This window comes from Mytilus edulis, chromosome 7, assembly GCF_963676685.1.
Source record: "Mytilus edulis chromosome 7, xbMytEdul2.2, whole genome shotgun sequence".
Lineage (NCBI taxonomy): Eukaryota > Metazoa > Mollusca > Bivalvia > Mytilida > Mytilidae > Mytilus > Mytilus edulis.
In genome coordinates this window covers 37,622,206-37,646,242 of record NC_092350.1, presented here as the reverse complement: position 1 = coordinate 37,646,242, position 24,037 = coordinate 37,622,206, and the positions used below count along the sequence as shown (strand labels likewise).

The following is a 24,037-nucleotide window of genomic DNA, read 5'->3' as shown; positions in this document are numbered from 1 at the left end:
ATCTATAATGCAATTGATTTGATAAAAATTGTTAAAAGCTGCGGTTATTTGGTTTTAAATAGATGTGTAAAAACGGCGAATATGTGTCCCCCATTGACAAAACATCCGGAAATTTCAAACACCCTTTAATCTAACTTTTCAGATGATTTTCTTAAAACAAACCGGTTTTCAAGCTTAAGTATATTTTGCATTTGAAGTTATCTTCATATAGAAATATCAGTATACTTCAAAAACATTTAGACCTGAACATAAACTGTAGAAAACATGGAAAGATGTGGCGAAAATGAGCACCCCACTCTATAAGTTTTTGTTTAGGTTTGTTTAAAGAGAACTACTTATGATTGATAAGTCGATGGTTTTAGCATTGGCACATCTCATTTCCATTGAGAATATTAAGCCATATACCTTCAGTCATAGTTCATTGACTTTGAATATTAGCTAAACTTACATGTTAAAATGTAGCTATTTTTCATTTCAACATTTGCATTATGGAAATTACAAAAAAGCTAGATATATCTCTGTGATAACAGTTTATTTTTTATATATCTAATAGATAGTGTCCCTTTAAGGTAAGAGTGAGAAAAGAAATTGGGAAGAATGAATTGACCAACAGATAAATGGAAGGATTGTTAGTTAAGGGTAACACTAAATGAGCCAAAACAAGAGGCTCTCAATATTCTTATTCTGGATCAGTTTTATGGAACGGACTACCTTATGAAATGCGTAAAGTGCAAAACACTTATTCTTTTAAACAAATAATAAAACAATACTTGAGACAGTCCCAATATTCAGTCTGAAATGATTGCAACTATTACTCTTAGAATGTATGGTTTTAATGATTTGTATATTCTAGGTCTATTTACTATATGCGATATGTAACTGTTTTATATCTTTTAATCATGGTACATGTACATTGAACTATTATGTCTATACAATTGTGTTTATATGTTGTATGTTTGCTTTTTTCTCTTATTATTATCATTTTGTTTTTACTTGTATTGCATACATGTATATGAGGGCCTCAGGGAAGATTAGTGATTGTAACTAACTGTGTTTACCCTCTTTAAATAAAGAATTTATTATTATTATTATTATTATTATTATAAACAAAGGACACAGATGGATTAATGACAAAATTGTATTTTTGGTGATGGTGATGTGTTTGTAGATCTTACTTTACTGACCATTCTTGCTACTTACAATTTTCTCTATCCATAATAAACTTGGCCCTTAAGTTACAGAGGAAAATATTTTGTAAAAATTTACAAAATTTTACCAAATTAATGAAAATTGTTAAAAAATTTACTATAGGGGGCAATAACTCCATATGGGATCAACTGACCATTTTGATCATGTTGACTTGATTGTAGATCTTACTTTGCTGAACATTATTGCTGTTTATCTCTATCTATAATAGTAATCAAAATAATAACCAACCAGATGCTCCGCAGGGCGCAGCTTTATATGACTGCAGAGGTTGAACCCTGAACAGTTGTGGCAAGTATGGACACAACATTCAAGCTGGATACAGCTCTGAATTTGGATTGTGATTAAATAGTTGACACAGCATAGGTTTCTGACACAGAATGAATGTGGTCTAATGAACTTAAACATTTTTTTTTTTGCTTTTGAGGAGCAATTTACAATGCTGTTGAATATTAATCCTCTCAAAAAAAAATTATTAGAAGAAATCTTCTTTTTAATTTCTGAAATCTGAAATGAGAAAAGTTGACCCCCCCCCCCCCCTCCTTTGCCTTATTCCAAAAATGATCTCAATTCAAATTTCTAATGAAGTTTGCAACAATAACTACTCTGACATTTAAATACATCATAAAATATTAAAATATAAAATGTCATTGTCATGGTTAAAATTAATATTAATTAAATAAAAAAAAAAAATTGGGAATGAATCCAAAGGGACACAGATGATGCCCTCACGAGCAAATAACGTTATAAAGGGACATAACTGAAATACTGTAAAAGTGAAGATGCCAAAAATTGAACCTGAACTGAGTTTACAGGTAATATAAGCATTATATACACATTTCATTAAATTTAGTTAGACAAACTGAAACAGAAACGAAAAAAATCTTCAATTTTTCCACTTGTAAGGGGCAATACCCTAGAATGGTAATCAAAAAGCTTGTAATCACTGAATGGTAAAGATTGCTTTAATTTATCAGTTGGTAGTAAAAGTGAATATTGCATTGTATATTGTATATAACATTAATTTAAGTTGATTTAACTACTATTCTGGACAAAGAAAGATAACTCCGATTTTCAAAGAAGATTTCATCAAGCATTGGTTTTAGGTGATTCAACAACCATTCTGGACAAAGAAAGATAAGTCCAATTCATTGTCTTGAAACTACAAAAATATGTTTTTGGCCCGTTTTTGGCCCTTTATTCCTTGACTGTTTGCCCCATAAAATATATCCCAACCTTCTACTTATGGTATTAAACATTGTTGTACTATTTCAGAACAATTAAAATACTTATACACAACTAATTGTGCTGACACTAGATAAAATAGATATAGGAAGATGTGGTGTGAGTGCCAATGAGACAACGCCTCTTCGGGCCCCTAATTCCTAATATTAGGGACCATAACCCCAAAAATCAATTCCTATCTTCCTCTTGTGGTTATAAACATTGTGTTAAAATTTTATTGATTTCTATTTATTTATACTAAAGTTATTAACTGGAAACCATCCGTCTTCGTCCGATACTAACGACGACAACAATGTGATACATACCAATATTGCTGTTGTACAAAATTGGCAAAATTTCCTTAAAAATTACAAATTCAGGGGCAGCAACCCAGTTGTCCAATTCATTTGAAAATTTGAGGGCAGATAGATATTGACTTGATCAACAATTTAACCCCTTGTCAGATTTGCTCTAAATGCTTTGGTTTCAGAGTTACAAATGTATAAGCCAAAATCTACATTTTACACCAATATTCTATTTTTAGCCATGGTGGCCATCTTGGTTGGTTGGGGGGGTCAACAGACACACATTTTTAAAACTAGATACCCTTATAATGTATAATTGTCGCTAATTTTGGTTAAATTTGGCTAAATTTGGCTAAGTAGTTTCAGGAGAAGATTTTTGTAAATGATTACAAAAATTTATGAAAAAATGGTAAAAAATGACTATAAAGGGCAACAACTCCTTCAGAGGTCAACTGACCCTTTTGGTCATGTTGACCTATTTGTAGATCTAACTTTGCTGAACATTATTGATGTTTACAGTTTATCTCTTTATCTATAATAATATTCAAAATAATAACCAAAAACGGCAAAATTTCCTTAAAATTACTTATTCAGGGGCAGCAACCTAACAAAGGGTTGTCTGATTTGTCTGAAAATTTCAGGGCAGATAGATCTTGACCTGATTAACAATTAAGCCTAGTAAGATTTGTTTTGAATGCTTTGTTTCAGAGATATAAGCCAAAATCTACATTTTACCCCTATGTACTATTTTTAGCCATGGTGACCATCTTGGTTGGTTGTCATCAGACACATTTTTTACACTAGATATCCCAATGAGGATTGTGGTAAGGTTTGGTTAAATTTGGCCCAGTAGTTTCAGAGGAAAAGATTTTTGTAAAAGTTTATGGACGACGACTGACAACGGACGCCAAGTGATGAAAAAAGCACTTGACCTTTCAGGTTTAAAAGGTGAACTAAAAATAAACAATTATTCGATTGTATATGTTAAACACATGCTCAATACCAATGGCTTTTGTAGATTGTTTACTATAAGGTGACAATCCGTAGACTTTGGTTTCAAAACACAGCATTTAATGAGCAGTCATATTCATTAAATCATAATAGTCAGAGAGAAAAAAAATGAACTATTATACAATACATTTGTGTTAAAAATCATAAAATTGTGCACAGAAGACTAAGTTTATGATATACAAATGCATTGGTTCAAGAATTGGATAAACATTATTTTTCACCAGCCACTTGTTTCATATGACTTAAACTCACAGAGTGTTTGTTTTTTTCAATTTATTCATTTGTATGTTTTAAAGTTAAGTGTGACATCATTTTCACTAAACTCTGTAAATATATATTCAAAACAGAAACTTTAGACAAAATACCCTAAAAGTCATTGCACAAAGATTGGTTGACACAGACAGCTTATTCTAGTATCATTTTCAGAACAAATTGACATCTGTGCAGGAGAAGTAAACGGGATATGCGTCGGCAACCCGATCAATAATATCCAGGAGGAGGATACCATGAGGCCTGGCGATGCTGTCATAGCATTAATGGACATGCATAGTCTAAAAGATAAGGATGTTAAACAAATTCTTAACATCATGAACAAGAGTAATGTAAATATAAAAGACTCCTATGGGAAAAAAACATTTGGTGAGTTCAAATCTAATTAAGTAAATGTAATTTTTATACATTTTTCAAGCACAGAAAATTTCCACAAAAGTGGTATACTGCTCCCTTCTTCAAAGAAACTAATGTTGTTTGTGCTGTTTTTAGACCCTAATCTACAACAAAATTTGTTTTACATGCACGTATAAAAATTGCGGTTTTTATCCAACGCAATCATATATATATATAGAAGTATAAATTGAAAACTACGTTCAAACCTATGATTGCGTTGGATAAATATATATATACAAGTATAAATTGAAAACTACGTTCAAACCTATGATTGCGTTGGATAAATATATATATAGAAGTATAAATTGAAAACTACGTTCAAACCTATGATTGCGTTGGATAAATATATATATACAAGTATAAATTGAAAACTACGTTCAAACCTATGATTGCGTTGGATAAATATATATATACAAGTATAAATTGAAAACTATTCAAACCTATGATTAAGTTGGATAAATATATATATACAAGTATAAATTGAAAACTACGTTCGAACCTATGATTGCCTTGGATAAATATATATATTCAAGTATAAATTGAAAACTACGTTCAAACCTATGATTGCGTTGGATAAAAACTGCAATTTTAATATGTGTTCATGTAAAACAAATTTCGTTGTAGAAGGGTCTAAATACAGCACAAACAACATTTTCAAAAAGACCAAAAAAAGTGAAAAAGTATATTTAAACAAAACGCATTTGACTAACAAGTCGAACAACTGATGTTCTTTAACCCTGCTGACTGTCATTGGCGATTGCCAAATAAAATTGATCACAAGATGTAACAAAATGGATCTTAATTTTAATGCAATACTAAACAGAAAAATATAAACTTGTGGCCAAGATGTTATGCCACAAACATAAGGTGTCAATATCTTTTTTGTACACCAGATCCGGATTTCAACAATAAATGTCTCTTCAGTGATGTTAGGGATCAAAACGGTATATGGCAGGCCATAATATTTACCCTCAATTTTAGATAGACTCTTGAATTTTAAGAGTCAATATAGGATGAACAGATCATATAAACGGGAGGGAAGATATGATACAAGCCCAAACGAAAAAATATAAACAAGCCTAAATTGAAAACTACGTTCAAACCTTAGTGATTGCATATATATGACTTGTATGTTAGCAACAATAAGAAAAATTAGGCATTTTAAAATAAGCTTAAATCCTAGGCAATAAGCTAATGCCTAGGCATTAAGTTTTGCCTGAAATTTTCAGGCATTGAGCTTATTTGCTGAAATTTGATGATGATTATTCATCCTATTGCTGAACATAATTTTAGGCAATAAGTAAACTGTGGAATTTATGCATATTTGGTGTTCAATATTCTTGGTATTCAGTCGTTTCTTAATTATATTTCTAATATTACATGTACAGGGAGAGAGATTCTTAAGAATAATTTTAACATTTATTTGAAAATTTGTTCACTTCACTAGTCGAGCTGGTTTGAACTGGTCAAAAGTAGACAAAATTAAGATATTATTTTTTGCTCAGACCATTTTTCTTTTTTTTTTATTGGATGAGTAAATTTTCTTTGTCAACTGAGTTCCATACTTTGTGATAACAAAATGATTTTAACACAAATTTCTATCAAGTTTTCATATTTTTAATTTATGATTTGATGAGTTTTAAACAGGCACTAGCTACGAGATGTATAAAAAATCTTAAGTAAGATTTTTTTTTGTTCAATCAATAATGAAAGTGAAATAGCGAAAAAATAATTCACTTTTAGCAGCCAAAATGGTTCAATTTTGTCAAATTAAGCAAACAAACATTGATAGTTACTCGTTCACTTGCAAGTGAATTATCCGACCTCAGTAAATCTGTATTCATGTAAACTTCAATTTAACCCCTAGCTAGAGATTGACAACGCATGCATTATACGTGTACAGGTTATTTAAAGAAAAGGAACGTCAACAATGAAAGTGAAACTACAGTAAATCATTTGATTACTGATTCGATCTATATAAAATCATTCTTATACGGTTAAAAACAATGATAAACATAAGTTTTTAATCTATAAGATAAAATGAAAAACAGACCTATAAAAATCCAATTGCACATGTTGGTTTAAATTCAAAAGTATCATTTACCAACACCTTAAGAAGCACAACCATCCTTTTAAATATTTAGCAGTTCAACCTTTAGAAGTAAAAGTATTATTGTCATTTTGTTTATTTTCTTTGGTTACATCTTCTGACATCAGACTTGGATTTCTCTTGAACTGAATTTTAATGTGCGTATTGTTATGCGTTTACTTTACTACATTGGTTAGAGGTATAGGGGGAGGGTTGAGATCTCACAAACATGTTTAACCCCGCCGCATTTTTGCCCCTGTCCCAAGTCAGGAGCCTCTGGCCTTTGTTAGTCTTGTATTATTTTAATTTTAGTTTCTTGTGTACAATTTGGAAATTAGTATGGCGTTCATTATCACTGGACTAGTATATATTTGTTTAGGGGCCAGCTGAAGGACGCCTCCGGGTGCGGAAATTTCTCGCTACATTGAAGACCTGTTGGTGACCCTCTGCTGTTGTTTTTTATTTGGTCGGGTTGTTGTCTCTTTGACACATTCCCCATTTCCATTCTCAATTTTATTAATCTATTCATATCGTTATTTATGTTTACATCGCTTATATGGTCACTTGAGGTCGAATCAATAGTTAATTAGATGGCGTCTGTGCTAACAAACACACGAAACGAACCTACATATTATCTACACCATGCTCTGTATACTGTTTATTTTAGACTTTTGGTAGTTTGGACAAATGTTTTACATTGTTATAAATCAAATATGAGAATTTGAGTCAAATCGGTGACCATGAATTTGACAGCTAGTGCCCCTTTAATATAGATAACATATTTTATAAGTGATCTTATTTCCGGTCTTTTTTGGACAGTTGTCCCTGATTGGCAAAATCATACCACATCTTCTTTTTTATATATTTAGGAGGAAACCGGACCCTGTAGTTTTGCATCGGTAAAATTAGATTTTTTCTTTTGCTCATATTTAAACGTTAGTTAATTGCAGTAATAAAACAAAATAGTTGAAGTACTCAGTATTTACATGAAAGATGTATGAGATTTCTATTGAACTTTTAAATATGAAACCGTGAAACTTTGAATTCAGCTCCATCAAAGCATACTTTTATAATGGTTTTACCGATTACATATTTATAACCCTTTAATTTAAAACTAATAATTATTTTCTAATCATTAATCTGGTTTTAAATTAAAGTTGTTGGTTAAATTTGAAACAATATTTCAATTTTTTCATTTGCTATTTTCTTTCATGCCAATACTTATGACAGCGGTTGGGACATCCTTAAGCTAGGATAATCCTCAGATAGCTTTGATGTGCATGCTAAGACATGTTTTAAGTTGGTCCTAACTTTACCATAATTTCTGTCCTAAGAACATCTTACAGGACCGATCTCGGCACAGTTTTGATACACAGGCCCCATGCAGTTCTTATGTTATTATGTTACAAATATATTTATATTTAAATGAATAAATGTCTTTTATTTACTTGAATTTATATTTAAGGCATTAAGCTTTAGAGCCTGCACACATTTTTCAGGATCTAAGCTTAAATCCTAGGATTTAAGTCTTAAATGCCCAACATTATTTAGGCAATAGACTTACTGCCTAAGCGTTAGCTTATTGCCTAGGATTTAAGCTTAATGCCTAATTTCATTTATTGCAGCTAACATATATAGTTCAAGTAAAAACACATGTATAAGATGCATAAAATCCTTAATCATTTACATTTATTAAACTTTTAAAGTCCTTAATTAATTAGAAACTCATGTAGACAATTCAAATTTACCACCTTTTTTGCTGTTTATATAGCAATCCTGAGGTCAGAGGGGACATTTCCACATATAAGTTTAGGTACCAGTCTTGTATTACAACTCCAGTTTCCGGTGCATGTCAAAACATGGAGGGAAACAAAATAGTCCATTTTTTTCTGATTTTTTTTCTGGACTCAATTTTTCTGTTTGATTATAGCTAGGTTTATGCTGAATTGAAACATATATATAGATTTAAAAAAATCTTGCATCTTTTTGGGGATATCAATCCAAGAAAGTGGAAGGATATCATGCTTACTGGAAGTGGTGCGGCCTAGTAAAAACAGCAAACAGAAAGTAGAAAAAAAATGTTTTGACTTCAGGGTTACGTAACTTTTTATTCTTCGTGGCATGACCCACTTTTTTTTCTTCGATTAAATCAAAATTTCACATTAGTACATACATGATATGAATATGAAATTTTTTTTCTATGTAGCATTTTTTATTTTTTTATTTTCCAAGATCAGCTGTTTAGCATGTAAGCCTATGGAGCAGTCATTTACAAGACTGCAACCTTTATAAGGCCAACTGAAATGAATTAGTAGGTTTTCATCCAGGTTTTTGCCAGGCCTTTGGCTTTTGTAAAAAAAGTGAGACATGGTTAAAGTTTATAAATTTTAATAACTTAACTTAAACTAGCCTGTATTTGTACTAAACTTGGACAGAAGCTTGCTTATGATCAAAATCTAGTGTTTCGAAGGAAATTTCGCTTAAATTATACACAGGTTTATCCGTATTTTACTTATAAATGGACTTTGTTTCTCTTCCAGTTAACATTACATACAGTCTGCAGTTAAGTTTGTAAAATATTTATTAGATTCGTAATCTATCCTGGATTTTTACCAAACATAGACCCAAACTACTCACAATTTAAAGATAGTATTGAATGGAATATTTTATTAATTTTTTCCTCATTTTTTTTTAGCCTGTGATAAACCAATGTGTTCTTTGACTCTTGCGCTTTGAGTATCTTAAACAGTTTATTTTTCCTAACATAAAGTCATCGAATAAATTAAAAATCCACGGGATGAAAATCTATCAATTAATTTTAATTGGCCTAAAAAATAATTAAAAAAAAACAAGCATTCTGTCAGTATTGCATGACAATACATAGTCCCCTACCAGTTAAAAAATCATTGTAATGGAACAAATTTCTAACTTGATCTATAAATTGTCATAGTGAAAACTACATAAAATTACTAACAAACCTACTACTCAATTCTTCAAATAATTTACTAACGAAAAAGAAAAATCCCAATGCCATTTATCTTGGTACAATATGTCTTTAAAAAATCCTTTTCTTTAATAGTTATTTCCCTTTGAACAGAAATCTAGTAGTTAATAAAATATAAGTATCTTATCAAAAATTTAATTCTAGGGAAAGTTGAAAAAAAAATATGAGGTTGGACTGAGCATGCTGAGTGTAAACCTGAAGTTCCCTTTGATATCATTGGTAGGGGACTCAGTCATCGGATAACAACATGCCTTTTTAAAGAATTTAATAACTAAGAATGCAATTACAAGCATTTGTAGATGTCATGTAAAATTTTCCCCCTATTATCATAAACAAAATGTATATAGCAGTCAGAAAAATAGTTTTTACAGAATAACGAACAAACTTACCACAAAATCCTTCAAACAATCTACCTAAGAAAAGAAAAAAGAATCCAAAATTTATTTTATCTATCATTAATGCAATAGTTTTAAAAAATCTATATAACTTAATTACTGTCAACATGTCTTAAAATGTACAGTTAATTTCTAACATTGTATAAAGCTTGTAATCAATCCTCCATCTATAATTGCGAGATAAGAAATTTACCATATGGTATAACATAATCTGATAACAGATCAGAGAAAATAATTTAAAAACACTTACTGCATTCAAACGTTATATGTATAATTAACCCTTTCTGTACAAAGAGATATAATTAACTTAATCAGATTATAAATACAACTTTTGCATATGATATTAAAAAGGGTGATAACTCAACAAGGAGAAAAGCTAAAATCATGAAAATTGAACTTTAATCTTCATTTAGTCACAGGAAACATATACACATTATATATATCTAAATATGAAAAAAAATCAAAGAGTTTTCATGTTATTGAGCGGACACTGTTTGGCAGCCGCCCACACGCCAACCCACCTGCCGAACATCCCTGAATCAATGACCAATATTTCCCTTAAAAAAAAACGTTAACAATAAATTTGTTACTTTCTGTAACTGTTGTAAGGAGATCTGATCACAAGAAAAACAGTGTTTGGGGAGATAACTCTTATAATGAAGTGTTCAGTTTAAAAAGGTTAGTGTCAAAGGGGCAGCAACTGAGTAATATCATATGCCAAACAAGAACGTGCCCCAATACACGGAAGCCTCATCCGCACTATCATTTTCTATGTTTAGTGGACCGTGAAAATGAGGGAAAATCTCTAATTTTGCATTAGAATTTGAAAGATCATATCATAAGGAACATGTGTACTAAGTTTCAAGTTGATTGGTCCCTTCAACTCCATCAAAAACTACCTTGAACAAAAACCAGAAAACATAATGCACATGAATGAAAATAAATGACATCTTTTGAGCATCAATACAGCGGAAGAATAAAATAAGCTGGGAGAAAGATGATCAGAACAAAACCATATGGTCTTTCCACGAAAAAAGAAGAGGGACCTTATAATCAGAACAAAACCAAATTAGGTCTTCCAACAGATATATAAAACCTCACCAAACATTTAATATTAATAAATTTCAGAATTAATATATAGAGAGTGAATTATCAGCTACAGATAGACAATTTTATATTACAGGAGAAATTCTTATTAAGCCTTGCAGAAGCTATATTGAAATAGCAAATTACAGGAGAATGGTGTTAGGCGTCTACAACTTGAGTGGTGGCCTAGCAGGTGTAATATGTCCTGCTGACCTCACCGTTAGTGTGGATCAGAAAAGTGGGACATACCACCAATTTTCACTTGGATAAGAAATAAGGTAATAAGGTAGTTAAATTATCAAAAAACATCTTTTTTGTTCTTTTTCAGTTATCAATCGGAGAAAATGTGTCCTAAAATTAGTTCGCCAGACAATCAATTTCATTAGCCAATGTGATTGGAAAGTTTGGAATATAGCATACAAAGTGACATAAATTCACTGGGGGAAAGAGCCTATCCCCTGGTAATAATCACTTGTGGAAAGATTGGAAGAACTATTTGACTATACCTGTAGAAAAAATATTTTTTGAACTGATAGCACCAGCTAGTCATAGGAAATTTGGAAATGATTCCTTATAACTTATCGATCCTTTAAATAAGCTTATTCTGAAAGGTTATCAAATTTAACATTGTAATTAGATCATTGAACATTGTTCTTAATAGTGTTAATATTGATTTTGTTTTCAGTAAATTAAAAGCAAACAAAATATCATTTTTGTACACATATACACATTCATGGATCTACAATCTGTTTATACCTGTATTTTGGTATTGCACAAGACCATGTTTTGCATTAAATCCATTTGATGTTGGATGTGTACTGATTGATAATTTAGTCTTAGTCAATCATACCACATCTTCTGTTTTATATATATATATTACATTGTTGGGTTGATGTTTAGACGAGTTGTATATACATTATGTACACAGCCATGTATCACCATCATTGATGGCGATCCGATGGATACATCTGTTGTAGGGTTGTCACTGACTCAGACGTACTTATGAATATAATTATTTTCTGTGACTCAGTATCTTACATTAATTTGTAGGATCCTTTACTATAGATAATTGAGCTGATCTGTAACAATAACATCTTTATGCCTTATATATCATGTACTGTAGTACACCGCTAGATTAAAACTGACGTGGAAAGGTAACACATGCCCACCGAAAGCTCTTTTTAGCTCACCGGGCCAAGTGAGCTTTTCTCACCACTTGGCGTCCGTCGTCCGTCGTCGTCGTCAGTCGTCGTCCGTCGTCGTTAACAATTTACATTTTGAACTTCTTCTAGAGAACCACTGAATGGAATGGAACCAAACATGGCATGAATGTTCCTTATGAGGTGCTGACCAAGTGTTGTTACTTTATTGCCGATCCATCATCCAAGATGGCCGCCAGCGGGGGACTTAGTTTAACATAGGACCCTATGGGAAATGCATACAAATGACTTCCTCTAGAGAACCACTGAATGGAATGAAACCAAACATGGCATGAATGTTCCTTATGAGGTGCTGACCAAGTGTTGTTACTTTGTTGCCGATCCATCATCCAAGATGGCCACCAGCCGGGAACTTAGTTTACCATAAGACCCTATGGGAAATGCATACAAATGACTTCTTTTAGAGAACCACTGAATGGAATAAAACCAAACATAGCATGAATGTTCCTTATGGGGTGCTGACCAAGTGTTGTTACTTTGTAGCCGATCCATCATCCAAGATGGCCGCCAGCGGGGGACTTAGTTTAACATAGGACCCTATGGGAAATGCATACAAATGACTTCTTCTAGAGAACCACTAAATGGAATGAAACCAAACATAGCATGAATGTTCCTTATGGAGTGCTGACCAAGTGTTGTTACTTTGTAGCCAATCCATCATCCAAGATGGCCGCCAGCAGGGGACTTAGTTTAACATAGGACCCTATAGGAAATGCATACAAATGACTTCTTTTAGAGAACCACTGAATGGAATGAAATCAAACATGGCATGAATGTTCCTAATGTGGTGCTGACCAAGTGTTGTTACTTTGTAGCCTATCCATTATGCAAGATGGACACCAGCGGGGGACTTAGTTTAACATAGGACCCTATGGGAAATGCATACAAATGACTTCTTTTAGAGAACAACTGAATGGAATGAAACCAAACATTGCATGAATGTTCCTTATGCCGTGCTGACCATGTGTTGTTTCTTTGTAGCCCATCCATCATCCAAGATGGCCGCCAGCATGGGACTTAGTTTAACATAGGACCCTATGGGAAATGCATACAAATGACTTCTTTTAGAGAACCACTGAATGGAATAAAACCAAACATGGCATGAATGTTCCTTATGAGGTGCTGACCAAGTGTTGTTACTTCGTAGCCGATCCGCCATCCAATATGGCCGCCAGTGGGGGACTTTTGAATGAAATTAAACATGTTCCTTTCCTTATCAATGAGGTTGTGTTGTCACTTTTATCCAAATTTTATATTTTTATGCCCCACCTACGATAGTAGAGGGGCATTATGTTTTCTGGTCTGTGCGTCCGTTCGTTCGTTCGTTCCTTCGTCCGTTCTTTCGTTCGTCCGTCTGTCCCGCTTCAGGTTAAAGTTTTAGGTCGAGGTAGTTTTTGATGAAGTTCCCTATGATATGATCGTTCTAATTTTAATACCAAATTAGAGATTTTACCCCAATTTCACGGTCCTTTGAATATAGAAAATGATAGTGCGAGTGGGGCATTCGTGTACTGAAGACACATTCTTGTTTCATATGATTTCAAAAACCCAAGTAGAATCAGGTGAGCGATACAGGCTCTTGAGAGCCTCTAGTTTTGAGAGCCCAGGTGGTCGTGTGGTCTAGCGGGACGGCTGCAGTGCAGGCGATTTGGTGTCACGATATCACAGTAGCATGGGTTCGAATCCCGGCGAGGGAAGAACCAAAAATTTGCGAAAGCAAATTTACAGATCTAACATTGTTGGGTTGATGTTTAGACGAGTTGTATATATATATGACGTAGGATCGCTTATAAATTTAGCTGAAAACAGCAACTCACACTAGCAATATTCTTTACTAACTGGTCATGTGAAGTTACAGTTACCCATTATTCCACAGAACATCAATTTTGAAAGGGTGTAATTGAAAATAATGCATTGTAATGCCAATTTGCTAATGTTTTAATTTAAAATTATGACCCTTATATAACTTGTCTTTTAATAGCAACATACAATAACTATAGTCTTTTAATAGCAACACACAATAGCTATAGTTTTCATTAAGGAGGTTCAAGGGTATAAAAAATTCAGAAGAAAATCAAACATTTGTTTTTCATTACAAATTTTATTTATTTCCTTTTGTAGTTGTTACTTTATCATATGGTACAAAAATCATTCAAAACAATCAATTCGTGTTGGCCCTAGATGACTCAAAATGTATACATCATTGAAAAAGTTCCAAATTATCTCCCTTTGGTTGGAAAATGCCATTTTTTGGCTCTAAAATTGAAATATCTTTTTCAACTCATCGGTGACCTATCATTTTTAATATAGTTTCCATATAAGCTGTACTAAAACTAAATTATTGTAAAATTTTAGCGATTTCTGTAATAAATTTCTTTTTTTTATTTCGATACATGTATTACCTTTATTTCTCCTATTACTTCAACAGAAAAAAACCACCTTTACAAAAATGTATGCTTCTTTCGAAGGCAGATTGTGAGCGCAAATGAACGGTGACCCCACTTTTTTATTTTATTTTTCTATTAACTATAAGATAAAGTTCATTTATAGAAAAAAATAGAGAAATCCTATATAAATGATTTAGACCCGCGAACCCCCTTAAATAGGGATATGAATCAATCTCTTCATCATCATATGCCAATCCAGCAGGCCTATAAGCATTACAACACATTTTGTTCAAAGAAAACACAGCTTTTGAACACAAATATTTACCTTTATAGGTATAACGTTAATCTTGTAAGTAATCTGATGACATCTCATCAAAAAATATCTGGGTTTATCCATTTTTGTCTACCCGAAACACAAACAGAACCTCTCTTACATTAGGTATAATGAAACAGCCGCCAACGATAATGCATTGTCAGTCAATTGATGTGTTATCTTGACCTCTCTTCACTTTCAACTGACGCAGTATGGAATCAATTGTGGATTGATTATAAAATAAAGAATTGGAATAGGTAATGTGTCACCCGACCATAGAACAGACAACAGCTGAAGGCCACCAATGGGTTTTCAATGCAGCAAGAAACCTGAATGTCTGCCTGCTTGTGCCATGGAATGAAACGTTCCTTACTATCAATTGTCTCTGTGTTGTTGACTATTATTGTTGGCACCTTTTTGTATCCAACATCCCACTTGGTGTTTTGAAACAATGCCCTCTCTGGACGTAAATACTGTCTTGATTCGGTCAAACTCATCATGTGGGTACAAAGTTTCTATCAATGTTCGTGACCCATATTCCGATATCTATGATATATCTGCACGGCCAATCACTGTGACATATGTAATGGGGTGAATGTTGCTACAGAAACAATTTATTTTGAATAGCCATATATTTACGAATTTTTGTTATGTTTAGGGACATTATACGGTTCAGAAGTGCCTTTGTGTGATTTTTCATCAATTAACTAACAAATGAATTCCAGAAGTGATGTGTGCATCTTTTCCATAGAAAAACCCAATGAGGACATAGCTCATAATAGCGCTGGCAGCAAAATGATCGATTCATTCTCAAACAGGAAGGGGTAGAGTACTACTCTACTCTACCCCTTCCTGTTTGAGAATTTGAAAATGGTCGAGACCCCCAACCATAAACCATATATATTCATGTATGGAACAATATAACAAATCAAATGAATTGTAAAGAGAGTCCCTAGGGTCACTATACACCCTCCTGTTTGAGAACTTGGAATCAGTCTAGATCCTCACCCTTTAACCAAATATATATATACTCATGTATGGGACTATAACAAATCAAATCAAATATGGGGGAGTCCCTGTGGTCATCCCAACTCTCCTGTTTGAGAATTTGGAAACAGTTGAGATCCCCACCTCTAAATCAAATAAAATATAGGGGAGTCGCTGCGGTCACTCCACCCCTCCTGTTTGTGAACTTGTAAACAGTCAAGATTCACACCTTTTAAGTAAACCGTATATATTCATGTATGGGACAAAAGAACTAATCAAATGAAATATAGGGAGAGTCCTTAGGGTCAACCTAACCCCTCCTGTTTGATAAATTGGAAACAGATGAGATCCCCACCCTCAACCATATATATTCATGTATTTGAAAATATAACAAATCAAATGAAATATAGGGGAAGTCACTGGGGTCACCCCATCCCCTCCTGTTTAAAAAATTGACAACGGTTGAGATCCCCACCCCTAAACCATATATATTCATGTATGGGAAAATGAAAAAAAAATCAAATGAAATATAGGAGTAGTCCCTAGGGTCACCCCACCCCTCTTGTGTGTGTTTTGAGAACTTGTAAATGATTGAGATACCAACCCATAAACCTAAAAGATTGAATGACATTCAAGGTCAATCTTATAGGCTTCACATATGCCTTTAGATCACTTTGCTAGACTTAACCAATGTGTACTAGACTTTGCCCAATGTCAAGCTACCATGGGAATGAATAATTATGGGAGCTTTATTTGGGAGACTACGTAACAGCATTATATTACAATATTTCTTGTTTATTATAAAATTTTATTGATGGAAAAAAATGAGTAGGTTTAAAGAATTTACCTGAATTATATCTGGTCCTATTAAAAATTTTCATTTTGATATGGCTCATTTTTAAGAAAACATATCTTTCAAGCCCAAGAATGTTTGACCAACTGTTTTATAATTACCTGCCATTTTATTCCAAAACTTAGACATCATGGATTTAGGGTGAAGGTGGGGGTCATTTACATTTACTATGGGCAGGTCAGTTAGACCCCACCTTTTATCCCTGTAGTAGTAAACATTTGTCTGATTTGGATCTCGTAACTTTTTTACTGTAGAAAACAATCTCAGTTTTCTTTCAAGGGAAGCAAGTCCATTCATACTTAAACAAGCTTGTACTATAGTTAACTTGAACTACTAACAGTCAACTAATACCAATGTTAACTATCAACTAGAACAACTGCAATCATTGCGAACTTGTACCACTGCAGACTCATGACCATGAAAAAAATATACTTGATATATGTGTTGCTTTTGAAAACCTTGATAAAATATGAATTATTTGCCTTAATGGTTAATTCAACATAAATGTACAACATACATGATATATGAATGTTTAATGTTTGTTCTTTTTTAAAAATCTTTAAAAAAAATTGAAGCAACATTGCCACAGTTTTCATAACTATGTTTGCCTTGGTTTTTGGTTAACTGCCTACAGCGCGTACAGTGCTTTGATTTATTATACAGCTACATTTTAATTTTATCTTCATTATATGTTTGTGTTAAGAAGCAGAATGTATTGTGTATTGTTGTCATTATGTCCCGTCAGGGGCCCTTAATTGGAAAATAAAGAACTTTGAACTTAATATAGTGCCGATGGTACATTTTTTGACCACATAGTTTTTTGTAATTGTACTGAACAATTCGGCCCTAAATATACTGTCCGAGATAGTGAGTCCACTTCGACACTAGTTCATTCACTAGCACCATGTGCCGTTTAAACTAAAGATTATTTTTATTATACTCAATACCATTACAGGGACGGATCAACTTTTGTTCTAGTGAAAAACATTGTGTATAAGTTAATAACGTTTGGTTGAGCAAACCAATTTTTGGGATAAACGGATGGATTGTGTAAAACTTGGATGGTTGATAATATATTATAACTCCAGCTCCTGTGGAGATAAGTGTAAACATTACATAATATACAGATATAACAGATTGTCCAAGGGTAAAACTTAATGCCCCTCCGCTACAACAGGGGCACAACATGTCCAAATTGTCAATTGACCCCTTAAGGAGTTATTGCCCTTTATAGTCAATTTTTAACATTTTTCATAAATTTTGGTAAATTTAAAAAAAATATTTTCCACTGTAATTACTGGGCCAAGATCATTATAAATAGAGATAATTGTAGCAACAAGAATGTTCAGTACTGAGTAAGATCTACATACACGTCGCCATCACCAAAACACAATTTTGTCGTGAATTTATCTGTGTCCATTGTTTAATATGCACAAAGACCAAGGTGAGCAACACAGGCTATAAATTAACATTTCTATCTGAAAATATTTGACTATAGTCATACTCATTTTGGTTGCTTCATTTTAGACCCCTTTTTTATTTCGGACTAAAATTTAAATTTAGAAACACAAACTTACAGGCAAAGGGTATCAATCAACTCAGAGTTGCCTCAGTTCATCACTATTAATTAACTATGCTTTTTTCAATCAAGGCTTAATTTAATAAAAAAAATAGCATGTATACCCCTATCACAATATTTCTGACACTTGAAAAATCGACTGAACTAATACCATGTGACCCATGCCATATTTTTTCTATTGGTTCAAATCTCTTTAAAATAAATGATGTTCAGCTTAAACTTTAATAAAGGGGCACTAGCTATGAAATTTATGAAAAATCTAAGGTATGATTTTTATTGTTCAATCATTAAAGGGGCACTAGCTACGAGATATATAAAAAATTTAAAGTTTGATTTTTTTTATTCAATCAATAATGAAAGTGAAATAGTGAAATAACAATTCGCTTTTTGCAGCCAAAAAGGTTCAATTTTGTCAAATTATGCTAAGAAACATTAATAATTAGGTTTTCACTTGCAAGTGAATGAGTCGACCCCTTTAAATCCGTATTCATGTGAACTTCAATTTAACCCCTAGCTAGAGATTGACAACACATGCAAATTGCATTGTACGTGTACTGGTAATTTAAAGAAAAATAATGTCAACAATGAAAGTGAAACTACGGTAAATCATTTGATCACTAATTCGATGCACATAACATCATTCTTATACGGTTAAAAGCAATGAGAAACATCTATTTTTAATCTCTATAATTAAATCAAACAGACCTATAAAAATCCAATTGCACCTGTTGGTTTAATCTATTCATATCTTTAGTTATGTTTACATCGCTTATATGGTCATCTGAGGTCAAATCGATAGTTAATTAGATGGCGTCTGGACTAAAATGCACACGAAACCCTATATTTTATCTACCGCATGCTCTGTAAACTGTTTATTTTAGACTTTTGATAGTGTGGATAAATGTTTTACATTGTTATAATTTGAGTCCCTTTAATGAAAGTGAAAGAGCGAAAATAATTTGCTTTTATCAGCTAAAATGGTTCAATTTTGTCAAATTAAACTTATAAACATTGATAATGAAATTCACTTAGGGACGACATCAAAAGTTCAATGTAGAATAAAAAACTTAATTCACATAGTTTTTCTGACCCCCACATCCCCCCTCTTAAATTTGGGAAAAATTGATTAACCAATAGGGATATATGTAAAAATCGATATTAGATATACAAAACTTGCAGAATTTTAACCCCATGCCCCCTCCACCCTCAAACTATTTGCTTTAAGTTTTTTTTATCCTACATTGATCTTTTGATGACGTCCCTTATAATTCGACCTCATTCAATCTGTATTTATGTGAACTCGAATTTAACTTCATAGAAAGAGATGGAATAATGCATGCATTGTCCTCATTCTTATTAAGGTAATTAGATGCTCAACAGGGCACAGCTTTATACGACTGCAGAGTTCCAACCCTGAACAGTTGGGGCAAGTATGGGCACAACATTTAAGCTTGATACAGCTCTGAATTTGGATTGTGATTAAATAGTTGACACAACATAGGTTTCTGACACAGAATGAATGTGGTCTAAGAATTTAAACTCAAAAACTTAAAATTTTTAAATTGGACATTTACCTATTAATGGTCGAATATCCAAAATCTAATACATGGTTAGATTCAGCATATCATAGAACCCCAAAAATTCAATTTTTGATGAAATCAAATTATGTTCAATTTTAGACCCTTTAGACCTCAATGTAGACCAATTGGTCAACCGTCCCCAAATATTAAAAATCTAAATACATGGTTAGATTCAGCATATTGAAGAACCCTATATATTCAATTTTTGCTGAAATCAAACAAAGTTTAATTTTTGACCCTTTGAACCTTAATGTAGACCAATTTGAAAAGGGGCAATACTGTGCAATTGAAGATTTCTTGCTATTGCGCAATACTGTGCAATTGAAAATTTCTTGCTATTGTACAATACTGTGTAATTAAAGATTTCTTGCTATTGTGGAATACTATGCAATTGAAAATTTCTTGCTATTGCACAATACTTTATATAATAATTTTGGACCCCGATTTGGACCAACTTGAAAACTGGGCCCATAATCAAAAATCTAAGTACATGTTTAGATTCAGCATATCAAAGAACTACAAGAATCAATTTTTGTTAAATTTCAAGCCAAGTTTAATTTTGGACCCTTTGGACCTTAATGTGGACCAATTTGAAAACAGGACCAAAAATTAAGAATCTGAATACACAGGTAGATTTGGCATATATATCAAAGAACCCCAATAATTCATTTTTTGATGAAATCAAAAAAAGTTTAATTTTTGACCCTTTTGGCCCCTAATTTGTTGGGACCAAAACTCCAAAAATCAGGCCTAAATTAAAATATTGTTTGTTTGCCCTTTTCCGACCCTATGTTTTATTTTGAAACGGGGTAGGTAGGTAGGTAAAATATTTTATTTTCCCCAAAAAAAATAACTTGGCCTGGTATATTTTTTGTAATTCAGGTAGGCAGGTAGGTATAATATTTTATTTTAAAGATACAAAATCTGAATAATATCATATTTGTCTGTTTTGCTTTAACTTGCTCTAATTATCTGTACTACGTACCTTGTATGCTAACCTCTACCTAAAGGTTTTCTGTAAGAGATAACTTTGTCCTGGTTAAGTATGCCCGAATACATTACTAGTAGAAAAAGTCCCTAGATTGTTTAAATTTTCGTGTCTGCCTATGTTTCCAATAAAAATGCTACAAGACTTGAAATTCAATTCTCACGTATTTTACATCGCATTTTTAAATGATCTGTATGGAAAACTTTTTACTGCCAAATATTCTCCACTTTAAAGGCTTTTGTCAACTTTGGTTCATGTCAGATATAGATAATATAACAATGCTCAGGTTGAAGGCATCGTTAACATAATCATCCTGATCTACAGATCACAAAAGGCCATCCCTACATAGAATACAACGTCCGTTTACAAATTAGTTTGTACACACATTGATAGTTTTGTATTAAACGAACTTTTTTGTAAATGAATCTGCTCTTCAAGTATCACGAGTATAAAGATACAGAGTAACGTACGTCATACTGTGGATTCATTTATTTTTCTGGGTATCAATTTTCGTTGATTGCAGAAAACTTGCATTTTCGTGGTTTTGCCAATCACTGTATACAGAGCCTATGGAAATATGTAATGGTTGAACATTTGAATTCGTGGTTCACCTCTACCCACGAAAATTGGTATCCAACGAATAATAATAAATCCACAGTATCATGATTTCAAAGTGTTCAACATCGATTTCAAACAAATGGTTTAAAAGTCTAAATGCATGTGTTCATGTAAACGTTCACGTGACCAAACGGACTAGACCTTGTACGGTAAAGATAAAACCTGAGGATTCAAGTTAAAAGTTTCAGAGCCCAAATTTGCTGACACAAAGTCAATGTTTTATTAAAAAAAACCCAAGGTTTTCTAATGCCAGAAATTTCCAATTTGTGACTTACCCCAATTTGCGTTCTTGGACACAGCGTATTACTCATAACCCAAATATGTCATGCCCTTCTGGTAATCTATCTCTATTCTCCATAGATGATATTGTCATCATTGAGCAGCAGAATTTGTCAACGAAATCATTTTAAATTACTCGAAACAAGAAATATGAAAAACGAAATTTGAAACAGGAAGTTCGAATGAAACGAAATTATTGACGGTTACTGGTAACGAAAATGAACATAATCTGGAAATCGTAAATTTTTCAAAATAAAAAAAATCGGGGCGGGACGATTTCAGAGGGGCGGGCGGGTATGAAAATCTATCAATTAATTTTAATTGGCCTAAATACACATAGAAGATTTTCAGGCGGAACAAATTTATAGGGTCAGTTGGTAAAGGGCAAACAAACAATATTTTTAATTTAAGCCTCAATCCAAACCTTCCTTTTGTGGTCATAAACCTTGTGTTAAGATTTGATAGATTTCAATTAACTTCATACTTAAGTTATTGTGCAAAAACCAAGAAAAATGCTTATTTGGGACCTTTTTTGGGCCCCTAATTCCGAAACTGTTGGGACTAAAACTCCCAAAATCAATCCAAACCTTCCTTTCGTGGTCATAGACCTTATGTTAAAATTTCATAGATTTCTGTTTACTTATACTAAAATTATTGTGCGATAACCAAGAAAAATGCTTATTTCTGCCCTTTTTGGCCCCTATAATAAATTCCTAAACTGTTGGGACCAAAACACCCAAAATCTATCCCAACCTTCCTTTAATAGTCATAAACCTTGTGTTTAAATTTCATAGATTTCTATTTTCTTTTACTAAAGTTAGAGTGCGAAAACCAAATGTCTTCGGACGACGCAACGACGAAGACTTGATACCAATATACGACCAAAACATTTTTGGTCTTATAAAAACAAGGATAAACATAAGTTTTAAACATATAGTACAAAATTTAACAGACCTATAAAGATCCAATTGCACGAGTTGCTTAATCTATTTATATCTAAGTTTTTTTTTACATCGCTTATATGGTCAAAGAAGGTCAACTCGATAGTCAATTAGATGGCGTCTTGGCTAAAGTTCACACGAAACGAAGCTACATAATAAATTACCATGTCCTGTAATTTGTTTATTTTATACTTTTGATTGTTTGGAAAAATGTTTTTCATTGTTATCCATAAGATATGCGAATTTGAGTCAAATCAGTGAGCATGTATTTGGGAGCTTTAGTGTCCCTTTAAGGCCTAACGTATTAAAGGGATAATAAGTAGAAAAATTAAACGACAGGTTATTTAGGGGTATAGTGTTGGATACCCCTTGATTACACATGATGTCTGGCACAGTCATTGCATTAAGACCTTACAACAGAGGAAGTCCTAGATTTCAGTCTAGGTTTAGGTATGTTTTTTGTCAGCAGAAAAGAAGACATAAAGTACATCACCAACAAGCTTAAGGAAGCAAGATGCCTGCATATTGGACAGGTTAAAATAAAAAAAAGGTAACATTTTTTACAATGATTTTTGCAACATTATTTGCAAGCCTATTAAAGGTACCACTTTTCTAAGAGAAAAAAATAACAAAAACAAATATTATCACAAAAAAGGTCACTGTGTATCATGGTACAGTGGATATCTATGTACTAACCAAGCGGGCATGATCGATTTTGAACTGACACGGTAACGAAAATCTTTGTTTGGTTTTATCAACATTCAGTGTACATTTCTCAACATCTGAAATTCCCGATTTAAAATAATTTTCGCATTGATTTTTTCCTATTTATAAGACAATTTTAAATTCTAATAAGAACAATTAACTTTAAATGCGGAAATAGTTGTGAATGCCAATTATTGATACAACTATACTTATTACACATGCACAGTGTGATAGCACAGTGGTGATAGTAAAAATTATATAGCAATTAAAAAAAATAGATATAACCAAAAGCTGAAAAATTCTGAATCTGAAAATGCAGCAAACGGTATAGCAGACTTAAATAAACCCTGAAACCAAATTTCAGAAACCCTCGCATTGATTTGTAGTTTCTGAATAAAATGCAACGAAAACTTTCAACTAAATGACCAGCATGTGTTAAATGATACAAGTGTTCTGTAAACAGGAAATTGTTGAGTAATGAATCTGAAAATGCATCACACGGTATAGATGACTTATATAAACCCTGAAACCAAATTTCAGAAATCCTGGCATTGTAGTTTTAGAGAAAAATGTGACGAAAAATATTGATGGGACAAATGGA

The 24,037-nt window shown here is 32.6% G+C and overlaps 1 protein-coding gene across 1 annotated transcript in view; it reads left to right on the top strand.

Annotated features, from left to right (window-relative positions):
• LOC139483110 (phosphoribosylformylglycinamidine cyclo-ligase-like) overlaps positions 1-24,037 on the top strand; it is a 39,003-nt gene that overhangs the window by 7,772 nt on the left and 7,194 nt on the right. Inside the window, exons 3-4 of the mRNA XM_071267143.1 lie at positions 4,173-4,385; positions 11,084-11,264. Of these exons, the coding sequence (XP_071123244.1) occupies positions 4,173-4,385; positions 11,084-11,256 (386 nt within the window). The 3' untranslated portion in view covers positions 11,257-11,264. The remainder of the gene's footprint in view (positions 1-4,172; positions 4,386-11,083; positions 11,265-24,037) is intronic.